At 39.3% G+C, this 18051-nt stretch overlaps 1 protein-coding gene across 2 annotated transcripts in view; it reads left to right on the forward strand.

Annotated features, from left to right (window-relative positions):
- TBC1D4 (TBC1 domain family member 4) overlaps positions 1 to 18051 on the forward strand; it is a 51599-nt gene that overhangs the window by 20120 nt on the left and 13428 nt on the right. Inside the window, exons 9-13 of one of the 2 annotated variants that reach the window (XM_031557831.1) lie at positions 3323 to 3397; positions 4424 to 4650; positions 6625 to 6768; positions 13179 to 13339; positions 13680 to 13889. In XM_031557831.1, the coding sequence (XP_031413691.1) occupies positions 3323 to 3397; positions 4424 to 4650; positions 6625 to 6768; positions 13179 to 13339; positions 13680 to 13889 (817 nt within the window). Of the gene's footprint in view, positions 1 to 3322; positions 3398 to 4423; positions 4651 to 6624; positions 6769 to 13178; positions 13340 to 13679; positions 13890 to 15295; positions 16046 to 18051 lie in introns of those variants that run through there. The other variant, XM_019610709.2, reaches the window with a different exon arrangement.

Raw genomic sequence — 18051 nt, forward strand, 5'->3', positions numbered from 1 at the left:
AAGGGGGGAAAAAGGTAGAAAAAAAGGGAAAGAAAAAAAATAAATACTCCTCATATCTGTGTTGCTAACCAGCTACAATATGGATAATTACTGGAAATCTCTTACATTAATTCGCTTTTTAAAGAAAAAGTCTGAATTGCAGGTTTTGCTCCTTGTCTATATGCAGAGGAGGGACGTATAGAGAAGTAAGAGAAGAATGTGTCCTGTGTGTCACTACAAAGAAGGGACAGAGAGCTGTGATACAAATGATGAGGTCCAAATATAATTCAAGCATTGAATTTGAGCTCCTTCTGCTAATAGTTTTAAAAGTGTTATAGTACTGTGTCACCAGGGCCTAAGCTGCACTTGGAGTAACCTCCAAACCTGAGATATCACAGATATTCCATATTAAGAAATCAAAACATTATTTGCCAGGATGAAGCTTTAGAGTGGCTTGTACTTAGGTGAAGAGTGAATTTGGCCTAGGAGTGACTCTAGGATTAATACTTACCTGGTCGAATCTGGGTTATGTTTTGTTGCAAATTTTATGCATTTGGAATCTGGTCTGAATATAGAAAGAGAGCAAAAGAGAGATGATATTCAGAAGATCTGGATAACTTCATCAGTCTGAAATACCATCAGTTGATGACAGCTGTCATGCCTATGCTGAGACTGATTTCTTTCTCATGTCTAAAGGACATGTGACTGGAATGTGATCTGACAGTGGGGTATGAACTCTGCAGTGATTGTGGAAACAGCATACATCACTGGGAATAACCCAGGAAAGCTGCTTGGCCATGTATGGACACAGTATTTGTATTATGTGAAGGAAAAATCTTTTATGAGAAATGCACTGCTGAGTTGAAATATCTCAGAACGGAGATATTCATTGATTGCTGCTTCTGATACATTATGTTCCTTTCTCAACAGGGCCACTGTGCCATGCTGTGCTCTATAGCACAAAGATCCACTTTCAGTCTGTGATGTAGTTTAACAGCAGTGGACACCCAAATCCATGTTGGTGCCATTTTAAGTTTGCTTGTTTGTGAAGAAGACTTGCTGTTAGAAGGATTATCTCATCTTTTGCTTGTAACTGCTAGAGATCAGGAACAGCATTGTGTTGCAGTGAATCATGATGCATGGAGGGGTTCATCACTGCAGATCCTTTTAAAGGTCACACAATGCAAGAACTAGAAAAATAGTTTACAGTGCAGTTCAGTCACTATTAATGTGGTTAAATCAAGTAATCAATGGGTGGTGGAATGCTGGAACAAGCTCCCAGGGCAGTGGTCATGGGTCCAAACTGCCAAAGTTCAAGGAGTTCAAGGACAATGCAGTTAGACTTAAGGACTGATTTTTGGGTTGTCCTGTGTGAAACCAGGATCACAAGACTTGGTGATCCTTATGGGCCCCTTCCAAGTGGGGACATTTGATGATTCTCTGAGTATATGATTGTTTCTGTACAGTATGTGTGTGCATTCTGTGTGTGATACATGTGTACATGTGTTGTATAATGGCTGTTTTGTAGCTCTTACTATTCATCAGACTATTATAACAAGTCTAATAGATCACAGTTAATTCCTAAAGGTATTTAGGTATCAAATACCCATTAGTGCAGTGGATTTTTTGTTTGTTTGTTTTCCCTTAAGCCTGCTACCAGTTACTCGGTATTAATGTTATGGAATGCTAATTGTACATGACTTACCATCTTTATTTTAAAGTGTAATTATTAACTAAGAGAGTAGGAAAGAAAGTCAGTTCTTATAAAATTGGTATTCAGTATCTTATTGTATATTTAAATAAATAAATATATATATATACACACACACACACACACACACACACATATAAATGTGTGTATGTGTTGTGTGTGTGTGTATATATATATATATATATATATATATATATATATAAAAGTCAGTAAATGTGAGGTGAGATTCAAGCAGCCTTAATCTTAGCAAATTAGAAATAATTATATGGTGGCCAGGTATCTAAGAAGACTTCTTAAGTGAATAGCTTCATAGCTAGGATAAATAGAATTGTGACATTTTAAGCTACTTGAATGAGTAGCTGTTCACCACTCACCATGGGGAAACATGCTGGGTTTTGTGCTCTGGCATCTTTCTCCCAGAGGAATGCCACTTTTTCACTTGTTTGTTTTGCTGGAATTATCTTGTTTTTGTCAGGTTTGAACTGAAAACAGGCTGTGGTTTCCTAACAGTTATCTCAGAAAAAATAAATATAACCTCTTTTTGACCTTTTGAACACATTTCTACTAGCCCATGCTGTACTAACTTCTGTTGTTGTTTCTTCTGAATCAAAAAGCCTTTCTTAGTGTGCCAAAAGCATGTTTTTAAATCTAATAAGAAACTTCCAAGTTATCCTTTGCTCCTATTTTATTGTGAGGGTCAGTGAAGAGATCCCCTTCAGGCAGAGCATTCACTGGTAATGAGCTTAAATGGGACAATGTACTTAAGGGGCACTCTAAGTCTTGAAAATGAAAATAAACCTTACCAGGGAAAAGTTGGCTAAATAAACATTGCTAATGTTGACAAAACTTCCCTTGTAAGTTACAGAAATACCAAGAAGAGCTACTATGCCCTGTCTATGTTTTATCCAAAGCCTAGTACTTTTTTTTTTTTTTTTTTTGCCTGTTAAAGTGGTGGAAACAACTTACTTCAGCAGTCAGTAATGTCCAACATTAAATGTTGCCTACATTTTGTAGGTATTGAAGACAGGTAGAAGGAAGTAGAAAGCACTGCTGATCTGTAATCTCTTTCTGTGAAACCAGTTAACTCTGAACATGTTTGGCCAAGATCTGTTAATGTCAGTTTCTATCAGCTTTGCTTTAGTGCTAACCTCACTGCCTTTGTAAGGGATTGCTCATATCCAACCTTATTGGGTTGGATTTGCTGCCAAAGAGCACTTACCCAGTTGTATTGCTTTCTCTACTTTTTCCCAGATAGACTTAATTTGTCTGAGATCTCTAGATATGGTATAAGTTCTCTGAGATCATAGCATGTCGAGTGCATCTGATAGCTGCACTGCAGGGTGCTCTACGAAAGTCTGCAGGTTTTCTCAGTCTGACCAAGCCAGCTCAGATGTTCTGCCTCACATGAATGAATATTCAGTTGCTCCTGACAAGAATTATCTGGTTAAAACTCTTGGGGAAAGAAAAGAACTGCTTGCAAAATCCAGTATTTGCCCCATTATCTGATGTTTTCTATCAAACATGTCACGTGCCTGGACTGTCCTGTACTCACCTATGCAGCTGCTTCCATCTTTGCTTAATCTTTGGAAAAAGCAAAAAGCTGGACTAAATGATTCATTTTTTTTCTTGCAGGGAGCCAACAGAATGCGAGGCCGCTTGGGGAGTGTGGACAGCTTTGAGCGCTGTAACAGCCTTGCTTCTGACAAAGTGCGTAAGGAGCTTAGTTCAAATGGGCACGCTTTCATGCATGGGTGGTAATGAAGCATGAGCTTGCCTCTTTTCTTCAGTTTGAACGAAGTAGCACATCAATTTACTAAACTCAGATAAGAGTTTCCAGTGGGAGGTGGAGGTTGTAGGAAAGCTGGCATATGCGTTGTCTTGGAGCTTCAATTTTAATCTGTTGCTTGATTGCCAGACTGGTGGTGTTTTGGGTATTTTTTCCTACGTTTCCTTTGCTTTTACAAAAAGCAGGGAATTTTTGGTCAGCTTTGCTGAACCTATTGTAAATAGTCATATCTCAATGTAAGGAAATGCTCTGAAGGTGAGGAATCCTTTCTGTAAGTAACAGTTGCTTTAGGGAAGTTAAAATGCTGACCTGAAAACATCTGTTGGGGATGCTTTGTGGGAGTAGAGGGGCAGAACGCTGTTCACTTTCATTTTATTTCCTGTTTTCAATCTTCCTCTGACCTCATGCAGGGATTGGTTGCTGTTTTTCCCAGGAGATGGAGATTCTGTTATGGTTTTCCTGCCACAATTACTCACAAACTGGCTGTGTAATAACAGGCTCTCTTCCAGGATATCGCTGTGACGGTGCAGGAAGCATGCTCATGATATGTCGAGGAAACTATACCTCACAGCGGTTTCCCCAGTCTTTTCAGTCCCTGTTTTCTCCTGAAAGAGCCCCAAGCCCAGTAGCTGGGATGCTGATCCTTTAAGAGAAGGCCTGGAATTATCAGTATGATTTTGCATAGTATATAAATTTTTATTCCTCTTTTCTCTTTCTGTTTTGTTGTGTTGTTGGTTGTTGTGTTGGTTATTTTATTTTTTTTTCCTCCAAGAAGGACGCTGAGGTCTCAGCGTAACTTAACAAAGGATGTCTGTTTTGGGTGATAATTAGCATACAATAGGCCCGTGACCAAGAGGGTGGAGAGGCTCCAGAGCACCAATGCTGCGTGTGGTTGGTGGGTCTAGGTGAGCTCCTGCAGGCCTCACTCCTCCAGTGCTTCCTTCCAGGACGCTTCTCCGGGTGACTCTCCACCAACCACTCCTCCGGCGTCCCCGGTGTCCTCAGCCTGGCAGCCATTTCCTGAGGAGGACTCAGACTCCCCCCAGTTCAGAAGACGTGCGCACACCTTCAGCCACCCTCCCTCCAGCTCCCGGCGGCGGATAACCTTCCAGAATGGGCGGTCCCTGAGTGCTCGCTCCCCACTGCTGCGGCAGAGCAGCATTGAGCCCACGAGGTAAGTCCCATCTGCAATGTCAGCACACCAGCTTCTGATGTGAGCTGCTTCTGTGCTCCTCTGGGTTTATTAGTTTACTTTCAGCTTGTCTTCTCCACCTCTGAATAGCTTGGTGCAGTAACTGGCTGATCCCCGAGTGACTCAGAGGAAGCAACAAGCCAGTGGATAGATAGCCAGGCTGGGTGCCGACCTGTGTGCTTGCTTATTGCCAGCTTTGAGCTTGAGCCTTTTGGCTGTGCCGCAGACAGGCCTTCCAGAGAAGAGATCCTCAGCACTTCTAACTGCAGAGGCTGTAGCTTGAGGATTTACACTGGGATAAGTGCTGGCAGCTTTGAGTGCTAATTGCTGTATTAGCTAGGCTCCTGGACAGTATGTCCAGAATTAAAACTACGGAAGAATCCCACTAAAAGACTTAATGATTAAATGCCTCCTCTGAACTGTGAGGCATGCAGTTTTTCTATTTGCCATCCGCAGGAGTTTCCGTCTGTAATTTCTTTCCCTCCCTGTTTGGAAACTCTCCTGCTAATGTCATGTGGGATCCTTCTGTTTCAGGAGCCAAGCAGAGTTCTTTTGCTTGGTCAGGAGAGGTACCCATAGTTCATTGTGGACCTACTCAGATTTACTTTCTCTGCCTCCATCCTGCTTACCTTCATCAGTAAGTCACCAGGCAAAACTCTAAAACCTTTATAATATAGACTCTTTACAAGAAGCTGTGACTTTCCCATCTCTGGAAGTGTTCAAGGCCAGGTTGGATGGGGCCACTCTGGGCAGTCTGATCTGATGGGTGGCAGCCATGCCTGTGGCAGGGGGTTGGAACTAGATGAGATTAAGATCATTAAGAACCCTTCCAACTGAAGCCATTCTACAATTCAGGCTGTATTTTCTATGCTCTCTCCAGACTGCTCATCTGTTGCAGTGCATGGCTGCAATTTAAGCTTCTTGAAGGCTCTGAAAATGATGTTAAATAATCACTTATTGCTTACTTGTTGTCTAGATTAAAATTTCCATGAGAATGCTGCATCAGCTTGTAGAGAAAAGCAAATAATTTTATTCTCTTCAAGAGAATGGAAGAGATCAAGTGTAAGAAACTCTCATGCAAGGCTTGAAAGAAGACTTGAAATAGCCATGTTATGCTTTGTTTCTAAAGAGATAAATAATGAGTGTTGGTTTTTTGTTTTACTGAGATAAACTTTCTTTTTTTTTTTTTCTTTACTGTCCATGTTGTATGCAAACAGGAAACCCTGCAGGACTTCCTGACTTCACTTCTTTGTAACAACTTTCAAGAAGCCGATGATCAATTTGCATTGTCAGCAGGTTTTCAGTCCAAATTGCTTTGTAACAGCATGGCTCTAGGTTGGGGTTTTCAGTCTCCCTTTTCCTACTCATGATTAATCAATATGTTAAATAAGAGAAACTGAATTGATTTTAATGTCTCCCCAGTACATTTTTCCTCTTTTTAAGTAATGTTTAACTGTGTGGGAGGACTGTCGTCTTTGATTAAATTATTCAACAAAAATGTCAAAAATTCCTTCCAAAATACTGCACTGAAATAATATCTACTTGTAGTGTGTTCTAGTAGTCCACTAAAATTATTTCTGAAAGCAAGAAGTGGAGGAGGACAGAACTCACAATGTGATTCATGTTATTGAAGGCAATTTTCTAAGGTTATTTTTCGAGTGTTTCAGAAACTATCTTACTGAATTTCCCTTTGAGAATAATAAGGCTGAAAAAATAAGATTTTCTGCCTGCTGTGCAATGCTATCAAAATGTTTCTTGAAGTAAATCAAACATAATAAAATCAACGTCAGTGTAAAAACCTGCAGTGATGCAGCTGATATGCTTCATTTTCCAGGAAACAAAGTTACTTTAAGTAAAGAGGAGGTACTTGGCCAGTGTTTTTAATTTGGATATTCTGTTGTATCTGATTCCGTGCTGATATGTCTGCTATGTTCTCTTTATTGCCTGCCTGCACAGTCCTAATGTTGGGATTCAGCGCTTTCACAGTGAATCTGCATCACCTGGTCTCCCTTCCTCTCTCTCTGCCCCTTCTTTCCTGAAAACTTTTTACCAGGGCTCAGGAAGGTTGCTCCAGCACTCAGAAAGTGACCTCTCCAAGAGGTGAGAGCATTGTCTCCTGCTTAGTTCTTCACTGCCAACGGCTTAACAACAGGATTCCCAGTGCAATGCAACATGTGGGATCCCTCCTACTCTGCCTTGTGCTCCTGCATTTCTAACACACTTCCTAAGTACGTGACACTGATTTGCACTGATGAATAGGCTTTTGACCAAAAAAGCCTGTTAAGAACTGAGGCTTGTCTGCTGACATCTAGGAGCTGCGTCTTGTTTTTTTTATGGTGTTGCAAATCAGCTGCATTGGTTTGTTGCTTGAATTGCAGTGTTTATAGAAGTGTTACGCCAGTTGGATGCTTTCTCTGCTGAATGCAAAGCAGCCTGTGTGGCTGTAATTGTTGAGAATTGTTGAGAAAAGAGCAAAGTACTAATGCGGGATGTATTTGGGGAAGAGGGAATGTCAAGTTAGCTGAGTGATACTAGCTGTGATATTTCTAGGAAGAATCGCCAAGTGACTTCCAATTAAAGATGAGCGGGGAAGAAGCCAAGATATAAGAAGGACTTTCTGACATTGGTGTGAATCTGGATGGAAGTCATATTTTTTAGTATAAAGAATAGGCACTCCTTCAGAATTGTGCTTAGGAAAACTGCTTATGGATTATTCTTCTGAAGATAGTGATGAAGGTGGAACTGTTGTTTTATATTTCATGATGGTTTTTTGTCAGTTGCTCGCCTCTGTATTTCTCTTGTCAATGACTATTTCAGTCTTTACACTCACAGCTACTGTTCATTTCTGTATGCTGAACTGTTCTCAGGTTTCTGCTACTCCTCATCTCTATGTGGTTGTCCTCTGTCCATTTCCAGCAGGAAATTCTGGGGTTGTAGAATATATTCACGTGACCGTTTCTACCTGAAAAAGTAACAGTAGATTGCTCTTTAAACACAAACAGATGTTGATGAGACCTTGTTTTTGGATGCATCAAGACTCTGTTATGTGGGAGTTTCAGTTGTAAGATGGGTATGGAAGTTTTCAGGGGCGTGTAATGAAATTTTTTTCACTTTGTGGAATGCTGTTTCATTAAACTTGCTCACATAAATTTGTCATCTCCATTTTAGGAAGGGCTATAAAGAATTGTAAAGCCCTGCCTTAGTCTGCTTAAGGTAAAATGATAAGCAGAAGTCCACACACAATCATCAATTTCAATGAGAATCTATATACTACATTTATCACAAAATATTGATAAGCAATTATCCCTAAAATATTGGCACTATAACGATTAAATCTATCTTACTGTGTGGCTAAACTAAACGACTTTATAAGATGGCATCTTATCACTTAGAATCAGTCTTATGCTGTGCAGATAAACTCTGCGACCTTAAGGAACCAAGAGGTCTTGCAATTACTTAACAACTTGACAACTTAACAACTTTACAAGATATGGCATTTAGAAAACTGAAATAGGTCTTGCAATTACTTGATTACTTTTAAGAGAAAATAGGAGTGAAGAGAGAACTGGAGAAAGAACAAGAGAGGCAGAGAGATGGACAGAAAAGAGATCATTGATCTCATTCAAGGAGTTCCAGTGTCAGCTCACGGTGCTGGAAATGGGATGGTGTAGAGTGAACATGTTTATACGGGGATGACAGCCTCGAACCAGCAAACAGCAACGATGATCTGCATCCCCTTCAGGCACCCTTTTTATGCCTGCTGGGTTTGCAGGTGTAGCGTCCCAAGGTCGTGAGCAACTCAATTTGCAATAACAGGTTTGTCAAAAATAAGTTTGTAGCCAAAACTCTGGCCGAGAAGGTAGGCCACGGGATTTTGTATCTTGCTGATAATGGCCTCTGACTGGTTGTCATGGCAACGGCCTTGCACCACAAGTGTTTGAGACACACCAAGCACACCCCACATACTCCAGCTTTTCTTGTCTCTTTGAAGGAATTAAATACGCTAATTAATGGGAGGCAGCTGACCTAAATGTGGGCGTAAGGTATGGTCTAAGTTAATCTTCTCTAAATAATACACAGGTCATAATAGCAAAATGCAAGATATATATCTTCTCTTTAAGGACACTGTATTGTGCCTTATTTTTCTGACATTTATAATGTCTCTTCCTGGTCTCCTATCTGTAACAGCATGAACAGCATACAGCCAGAAACTCGTAACATGGAGACAATTATAAAACACAGAGTGGGAGGATTCTGCAGTTCGAGTCTTTCCAGAAGAGTAAACTAGTGTGCAAGTACAATAAGGTGAGGCATCCTTACAGGAAAGTTGCATTGCCTTAATGGCAGAACCAGTGCCCATTCTCTTCATCAACTTAAGTCCACAGCTTTTAAAAAGTAAATGGTAAATTACTTAGATTCCCTGTCTTAATATGGGGATAATATAAACCAATCATTACTTGGGAAGTTTTTCCAAAACCAGTCTTAGTAATGTGTCACATCTTTAAAGACGGAATAACTTTTTAAGTGACTCTACCTTTCTGCTCAAGCACAAATGAATAAGGAGGAAGCAGTGTATGCTTTTGAAATTTTGAGGAGAAATTGTCATCACATCCTTGTACAAGTAGGCTTTTAATATCACCTGTTGTACACCTTGTGTCCAGTAATAGTTGATATATAAGCAAACTAGATACCTAGACTTTCCATTCCTTATTAGACTAAAATAATACTAGACTAAGTGGCAAGTGGGTTAATAGAAATAACAGAAACTGATGTCTGCTAATTGAGATGTGCAAGAAATGGTGAAAAAATAATCTCTTACAAACTGCCTTGAGTTTTTTTGAGTTCCAGTCCAACTTTGTTCCTCTGGTCCCATCTGTTAGCAGACCTAGTTCAAGCTGAACCAATCCTGGAACAGTTTTCGTGAGCAGCCAGATCTATTAAATATAGTGTTCTGAATTTGAGGAACGTAGGTGTTGATAAAAACCATACTTAATGCCAAGATGAAATATCTCAGGTACTACTCTTATTCATTTTGGTTATATGCTTCTAAAGGTATGGGGTTTCACAGTAATGGTGTTTTGAACTGTGAGTTGAGGAGATCTTCAAATCTTCAAAAGCAATTTCCATAAGAAATGTGTAAAACCTCTTGTGAAAATGGCATCTTTTAGTTACGACTCTTTCTGGAAACAGCTACATCTAACTTGCTATGATAAGAAAATTACAGTAGTTGAGGGTGAATTCAGCGTTGTCAGCTAGCAGGGTTCATTTTAGTGAAGTGAATATTATAAATATAGTAAAGACATGCTAAGCAAGTAATCCCCACATTGTAAGTGACTGAGGTAATCCAACTCTCATTTTAATTGGCTGATGGAGAATGAAATGTATTTTTCAACCCATGAGTGTTAAACTCTTTAGACTTTCCCTGGTTTAGCTTGCAGATTTGTCAGTAAATGGGAGATAGGAAAGTCTATGGGTAAGCATTGTGCATGTCATGTTTTCAAACTGGGAAATATGTAATTGAGTTAACGCATTAGTTTCTTGCATCAACCTTTTGAACCATTTCATCACATGGTAGGTGATATTACCATTTTTTTCAAATTTCTTCCTCCTTTATTCTGTACTGTTTCACACCTTCAGATCTTCTGTTTTTCTTTTTTTCTAAATAGAAATAAGGAAATTTTGCTCTCTTTCTGTCTCCTGTTTCTTCAATTTCTTTTTCTCTGGTGCCCTTGCCCTGTACTGAGTACAAGGTGAGTTCTCTGATCACTCATCAGAGAAAGAGGAAGTGGTCAGTAGTAGTTCTTGAAATGCCAGGGGAATTTTGATAGGTATGATCTAACAGGAAATGAAAGGCCTAAGGATTGTGTGATTTGCACATTTTATGAGGTAGCATGTATGAGTGATGCATCCTACTGTGAATTCTGGGATTTGAATGTCTTAAACAGCTTTAAACAACTTAGTTCCATAGCCTAAAATAGCCAACCACTTATTGTGACTTTCCTATAAATTTTACTACTGTAAGTTGAATGCTGTACCCAAGACTGCCCATTTAGGAGTGCACCAGTCAAACATAGATTTTTGTACATGGCAGTAGAAATTGAGTTTTCTTTTACTTCTTGCGCAGCTTTTGCTTAATAAGCCCTGGAATAACTTTTGTGTTCTAACATGATAAGTAAGACTTGAAGTAGTGAGTAGCAATTTTGTTTGTTATTCATAGGAGCACAAGTTGTTATGATTATTATATCCAACTCAGTATATTTCCAGGAGTTACTGGGCTGAAATACCTTTTAAAGACAGCAGTTTCAAAATTGATTTTGTAGTCTGTATATTGTATTTTGTAGTCTTTATGTATTTATCTAGAACAAAGAGTAGTTCCTCCTGGATTATGTAAGAATTAGCCTGGAAAGATTTTTGCTGGGTTTTGTTGCTGTTTAGTTAGTGCAACATGGGGTCTCAATTGAGACCACCCAGCAGTAGTGTTAAGCATAGGGAACTGAAGCGCTGTAGAAAGTACATCAGGAGTGGCAAATAATTTGGGCTATCTGTTATCCAGGGCTGATTGCCTGTAGTGGTTTTTAGGGGAAAGCAGAGGTGGTTGACTAAGTGTGGGCAAGTGAACTTGAGAACACAGTTATTTCTCCGCCAGTGACGTGAAAGCTATGTCTAATGTTTGTGTGTAATAGCGAGCTCAGTTTGCTTGTTGAGACTTAGGGATATCAGAGAGTTGCTGTAGATCGCTAGCATAGGAATAGCTCTGATCACTGAACAGGTCTGTCCTAGTTGTGTGGATAATTGTTCATCACAGTGTTCTTTGTGAAATGTGCCCTCAGCATGGTGTAGCTGGTAGACTGGTGTAGCTGAAACTTCAGGAAGATGTGGTTTTGCCTCCCTCGCAGGTGTCTCTCCTTTTGTGCAAGCCAAACGTGGAGAGCATGGCTGCAGCTGGAAAACTGGTCATCTTCAACTGACTTACCACTAAAAGCATAGCAAATGCCCAATTTGCTGGGCTTTCCTTTCATCTTTTTATTTTTCATCATTTTTTCATCATTTTTATGGGCGTTGTTCTGTAACATGTTAGTTCTTCACAGGATGAAGGTCTGAGTACAGCTGCTGGTGTGTTGATACAGCTGTTTTCTCCTTCAGGGATGGTGGATTTCCCTGAGATACCGTACCCATTCTTCAGTGTAACTGCAGTCTATGGGATTTCAGCTTATCTACTCCAACCCATAATGATACCTTGAGGCCCAGTTAACAAAGGACACTGTCAAATGTAGGCATCTTCAAGTAAAGTGATTTACCTTTGGGGAAATACAATTCCATATATTATATATGGAATTTGATCTCTACTGTGTTTGGTTCATAGTGGATAAGTACTTCCGTTTCTCATCTTATTATTATTTTGTAAGAGGTTGGTATGTCCTCTCTGTCCCAGAGTGCTGCTCTTGCAGGTGACTTCTATGTTCATTGGATGTTCAATGAAAAAAAAGCAGCTGGTGAGTGTTTAGGAAGAGTTGAAGTTATCAGTGTTTCACATTGCTAATGTGCGGAAGGATATGTGGGAGAGGATCAGTTTGTACCCATTGCTGTATTAGATCTGTGTATCTGTGTATCTACTTCACTACTGCAAGGGCAAAATACTGAAATATTTCTGAAAATTGTTCAAGTACTTACAGAAGTTAAAGCTAAATATCCTTATCTCTGGAAAGAGTAAGCAGAGAGTTGTGCTTGGTACCCTATTAAAATAAACTTCTGGCAAAGCTTCCCTGCAGCCTCTCCTTGCTTCTTTCAGTAGCATAAGCTGCTATTGAAATTACTGTGTAAATCTGTTTCTACCTGGTGTTTGGAAAGGATGTTTTTTCACTGTGGTGGGAGTTGAGCCTCCCTTTGCAGAGATTGTTCCTTTAACTGAAGATGCTAGTAAAACATGAGGACTTTTGACTCCCTTTCTGCTAGTGGAGCATCCACTTCCTGAAACACAGGTAAGAGAAAGGCACAACATTGCCTTCAGTAGAATACTGTGAGTTCATCATGATATTTAAAATGGCATTAAATGGAGCACTGTGCTCTGTTCAAGCAACATCTGTGCTTTTAGGGATATTACATCAGAGCAAACGTGTAAGACTGATGTACAGCAAGGCAAGTTTTATCAGCTGAATATTACCACATTTATTTTCTCCCGCTTGAAGTTTTCTTGGGTTTTAATAAACTTAGCTTTTATTCTTCTCTTCCAATTGAGCACTGTATGAATATTATGAATTCTTCCCAGTGGTATTGTTGAGCAAACTTAACAGCACTGTGCTACAAGTTGGATACTTCTGTGTTCACGGTGAAGCTCACACATAGCACTCTGCCTTCTAACGCTTTCTAGCAAATGCTTCCGCAGTTCTTGTTGTACAGTAGGCAGATTTTTTGTTTGTTTCAATTTGTTTGTTCTTTTTTAATCCAAAGGTGACTTGCTTTGATCACCCCACCTGTTTTTTTTGTTTTTTTCTTTTTTCTTTTTCCTTCAGTGATGGGGAGGGAAAGAAAAGAGCAACAAACATCTGCAGTAGCGAATCTCTAAATGCAGTAGGGGCCACACTCACACCTCGCCGTATCTCCTGGCGGCAGAGAATATTCTTGCGGGTAGCTTCACCTATGAACAGATCTGCTTCCAAGATGCAGCATCCAGGTTTGTGTGTGCTTTCAAGCAGTTGTTGCTGGATAGTTAGTACTACAGTGAGCTGCAATATGTGAAGATATGAAAGGAAAAGGGGGATCAGTTTGATGCCGTGTTCTTGCTAGAACCTCACTTGGGAGAAGTTGTACTTATGTGTTGATTTACTGTGTGACTCTAACACTTTATTTAAAAATGACTCTATTACTCTTCTGTTAAGTGCATTTTCTCTGTTTGGAATCAATGTCTCACTGCTAAACGTGAAACTCAGCTATTTTTGCTCTGCTGTGACATAAATTTTCATGATATGTCAAACAATCTGAGTTCCCTCTAATAGCTTTCTGTTTCTTTGCAGATAGTCATGACGGAAGTGAATTGTTACCGCTATCCCCTCTTGCTCCACCCTTGGAGGAAGACCCTCTTCTTTTAATATTGCAGAATGAGGATGCTACAGATAAAACAGGAGAGAAGAAAAACTCGGAAGAACTACAAAGTCTGTGGAGAAAAGCCATCCATCAGCAAATTCTGTTGCTTCGAATGGAAAAAGAGAACCAGAAGCTGGAAGGTTAGCTATTTAGAAAATACCTGTAAAGCTATTACAGATTCTGCTGCCTAACACTGGAAGTTGTACTGGTCAGGTACCTGAAACACTGTGTTTCTGTATCTTCTGGGTTAGCAGTGCTAGTCATCTATCAGTTTATTGGGATCTCTGCCCACCTTCCAACTCTCCAAGACACTTTAGTAAAATAAAATGATATGGGTTGTTTTTGTTTTTTCTCCCCTTTTAGTGCATATTGGACAGTAGTTGCTATGATCTGGCTGACTTCTCCTGGAATTCTAATGTGGAGTCAGGAGAAGGGATGCTGTGTGAACATTAAGTATAGTAAACCTTGCCTTCTATATCTCATTTCAGTTCTTTGCAGCACATGACATTTCTGACCAGACTTTCTGTCTCCTGTTAACCATATCGCAATGGTAATTTATGAGTATTTGTACCCAAGTATGATTTTTGACCAACTGGCTCTTCAGGTATGTCAAAAACAGATCTGAAGTTGGCCATGCTTATTGTTAATGGTCAGAGCTCCTGACTAAGATATTTTATTATGATTGGTTAAGACTTACACAAATGAACAATTGGATGCAGTGTCTGTCTTAGAATAAAAAAAGTTCCCAAAACGAATAGCTTTCAATGCAAGTTAAAAATTTCAAATGTCCTCTCTGCAATTGCTTTCCTCATCTCCTGTACGGTGTATAACCTCAATATATGATAGCTGGATTCTTCAGACATCATGATCTTTTAAAGGTCAGTTAATTGTTTTTCCTTTTTTAGTGATCCTTACTGAGAAGACAAGGAAGGATATGTATATGAAAGTATTTTCTACACAAGTAGTATTGTGTACTCTCTCTACTGGCTGTCACACTGTGTTAGCACAAACTTCTGTGGAAGCTCGTAGATTCATAGGGATCATGTAGAGAGATGTCTGTTTTAACTTCACCCAAATCATTGTTTATTATTTTAGCAAATGATCACTCTACTGTTGCGGGATACAGAAGTTTGGATGCCTGCTGTAGTGACTAATTTCATCTTAATTCCTCTGGTAATCTGAGCCTCAGATGGTCAGTTCTTTTCCATACCTTCTCCACACAGTTGAGTTACTGAAAACAATTAAAATAAGACCAGTTCCTTAAAGATTCATCTGTAATTTATTTCCGTTCTGATATTTCTGTAGAAAAGAAGTTCTGCCTGCCTAATAGCTTATAGGAAAGACAGGAGTGTCATAGAATCATAGAATGGTTTAGATTGGATGGGACCTTAAGGGTCTCCTAGTTCTAACTCCCCTACAGTGTTGCTACCCTTGAAATCAGGCTGCCCAGACCCAACCTGGCCTTGAATGTGTCCAGGGATGGGGCATCCACAGCTTTTCAGGGCAGCCTGTGCTAGTGCCTCACCATCTTCATTGTGAAGAATTTCATTTCAATTCAATCTAAATCTCACCTTTTTTAGTTTAAACGTTACCCCTTGTCCTGTCAGTACGTGCTGTGAGTGTCAGCAATAAGGACTCCAAACTGGAACCTATCTACTTATCCGACATCTTGGTTTGCTCTACAAGAAGCTCTGTTCGTGTATGCAGTATCATAAGTACTGGTAGTGAATCTCATCCTCTTATAATGTGCTCTGCATAGCTAGAATTCACAGAATCACAGAATTGTAGGGGCTGGAAGGGACCTCTAGAGATCATTGAGTCCAGCCCTCAAATTCCTTATCTCATTTTCAGAGAGTGAGAAGTAAACTGCTTTAATGCCTATCTCTAGGCTTCCTTCTTGTGGCTACTGTAACATGAACCATTTTGTGGATGATACATATGCAGAACTGATGTGTGCTTAAAAATAAACACAGGTTCAGGCAGTGGTTGGCAACTTAATCTACAGTTAAGAGTAGATCTCAGGAATGAAAAATGTGATAACAAAAATTATCTATTAGAAAATTCTCTATTTTTTTAATTTTTGATTTCTCTATTAGAAGCCAGGTTCCTACTTGCGAATTTATTCAACTGTATGTGACTGGTTTTAAAGTAGAATTGATGTAGAATGGTTTTCAGTAGTGTTCTGGGTTTTTTATTTGTTTTTATTTTTACTTACAAAATGTTAATAGAACCTTTTTTCCTTTAATTTTTGCTGTCGAGGAGACTTGGATACTATTAGCTCTTTGTTTTGCAGAAGGTAAGTTTTACAAATTGCACAAGCTTGGTTGGTTTTTTTTGTTTGTTTGTTTTTGTTTTTGTTTTTTTTTCTGAGCAGGTAAAAGCTGCTTTTCTTGATAGTCTATCACAGACTTGTGTACTGCTTAGAAGAATGAGCATTCTCAAATGAAACCATAGAATAATAGGGTAGTGTTTAAAATTGGCCCAGTCAGACTGCAGATTCTTTTGGTAAGACCACATTATTGATTTTTATGGAAGAGTATTGTGCCTCTATGGCAAAGTATTGCAGAATAGTTGCCTCTACATGCACTCGGGAGTCTTCAGTAAGTAGAATCTCACTGCTGTAGCATACTGTCAATGGTTTACAGGCTGGTTTGGCCCGGTTCTGTGACTAGTGGGGTGGGGGAACCATTGACCCATGCCCAAGGAGGGAGAAAAGGGGAAAGGGTTGGGAGTTGGGTCTAAAAACAAAATAGTGGCAGTGATCTGAGGAGAAAGAAACTAATTTGCTGAGTAGATATCAGAATGCAAGATAGCACATTTATAATACAATATAATTAGAATTGAAGCTAATAAATAAAATGAGAGAGAGTGTCCAAAAACCAAAGGCTTTACTGTAATGCTTAGGCAAGCAGTAGGGAAGAGAGAGCATCTCATGATAAGAGAACAGTTTTACCTTTCCCTCTGTGCAGAAACTGTAACGGAACAGCAAGCAGTCCTCTGGGAGATATAGTTCTTCTTCACTTCTAGGACAGGTACCCAGAACTGGAGTATTAACTCTTTAACTCTCAGTGTACTACATGATGCTATGATGTGGAATACTGATAAGCAGACATGATAAAACCATGACACATACAGCTTTTGGAAATGATTTATCATCTAAATCTTCTGGTCAGCTGTGCAGTGAGCTTACAGATTCGTCAGCATTGCTTGCATGCACAGTGAGGTGATTATGTGAAAGAACAGATTGCATTGCTTTACAGGTTGTATAATGATGTGAGAGTTTGCTTTAACTTAGAGGTGATGGTTGGGAGGAGGACTTCATCTATGCAGAGGAGGGAGTCTCCTGCAAGGGGTGAATACTGCACACCCATGAAAGCAAATTTGGGATAACTGGATTTCAGCTTTCAGGGATGATATTGTGAAATACACTGTTCAGCCGAATAATAATTAAGTCTATCTCTGTAAATTAAGACACATTCAGATCTTAACTCCAGTTTGATGCCAGTAGTATATAGAAACAGAACGTTTTACTGTGTGCATGTAATGTATAATAAAACAACCACGTTAATTTCTCAGTAATACAAATGGAAGCTATTCCTCCATGAAGTTTCAGAGTAATGCCAGAGTAATTTACATAAAAAATAGGGAATTCTCTGGATAAAATATCTTGCCCATAGGTAGTGTTATGCAGTAAAATTGTTGAGTCTACAGTAAGGTGCGTTCTGTGCATGAAGTACAGATGCATCTTTCTGCATATGGTTCTTGTTAGAGTCTTCATTTTATTCACTTCTAGTCAGCCTGATGATGCTAGGCAGCAGTACAAGAAACCCTAAGGACCGTCTTATAGGATGTGTGAAAACTGGGGCCAGTGTGGCAGACTTCAGTTTAGAAGACTTGCCTAACTTGTTTCTTAAATCTCTATTATAAACATTCATGTTTGGGACTTTCCATGCTAAAACCATTCTGATGTTAGATATAAATGAAAAAAATAATCAGAGGTGTTTTTGCAGTGCAGTGTGTTGAGCAGGTTTTTGTTCTTGCCCCAAGCTTAAAAAATGTTTTCGTGTATTTCATGAATTACTAATGTTCAAGACCCAGTAATAGAAACTGAATTGCTACCTGTGGCACTTTATGACAGAGGATTGGCCCCATCTCAACTGTTAACTGATAGATTGTAAGTTTATTTATCTCTGATGAGATTATCAGATGGACATATCCAACTTGATTTTTAATGTCTGGTATAATTATCTGATGTTACAGTTTTTCCATGTTTTCTCTCTCTCTCTCTCTCTTTTTTTTTTT

Source organism: Meleagris gallopavo, chromosome 1, assembly GCF_000146605.3.
Source record: "Meleagris gallopavo isolate NT-WF06-2002-E0010 breed Aviagen turkey brand Nicholas breeding stock chromosome 1, Turkey_5.1, whole genome shotgun sequence".
Lineage (NCBI taxonomy): Eukaryota > Metazoa > Chordata > Aves > Galliformes > Phasianidae > Meleagris > Meleagris gallopavo.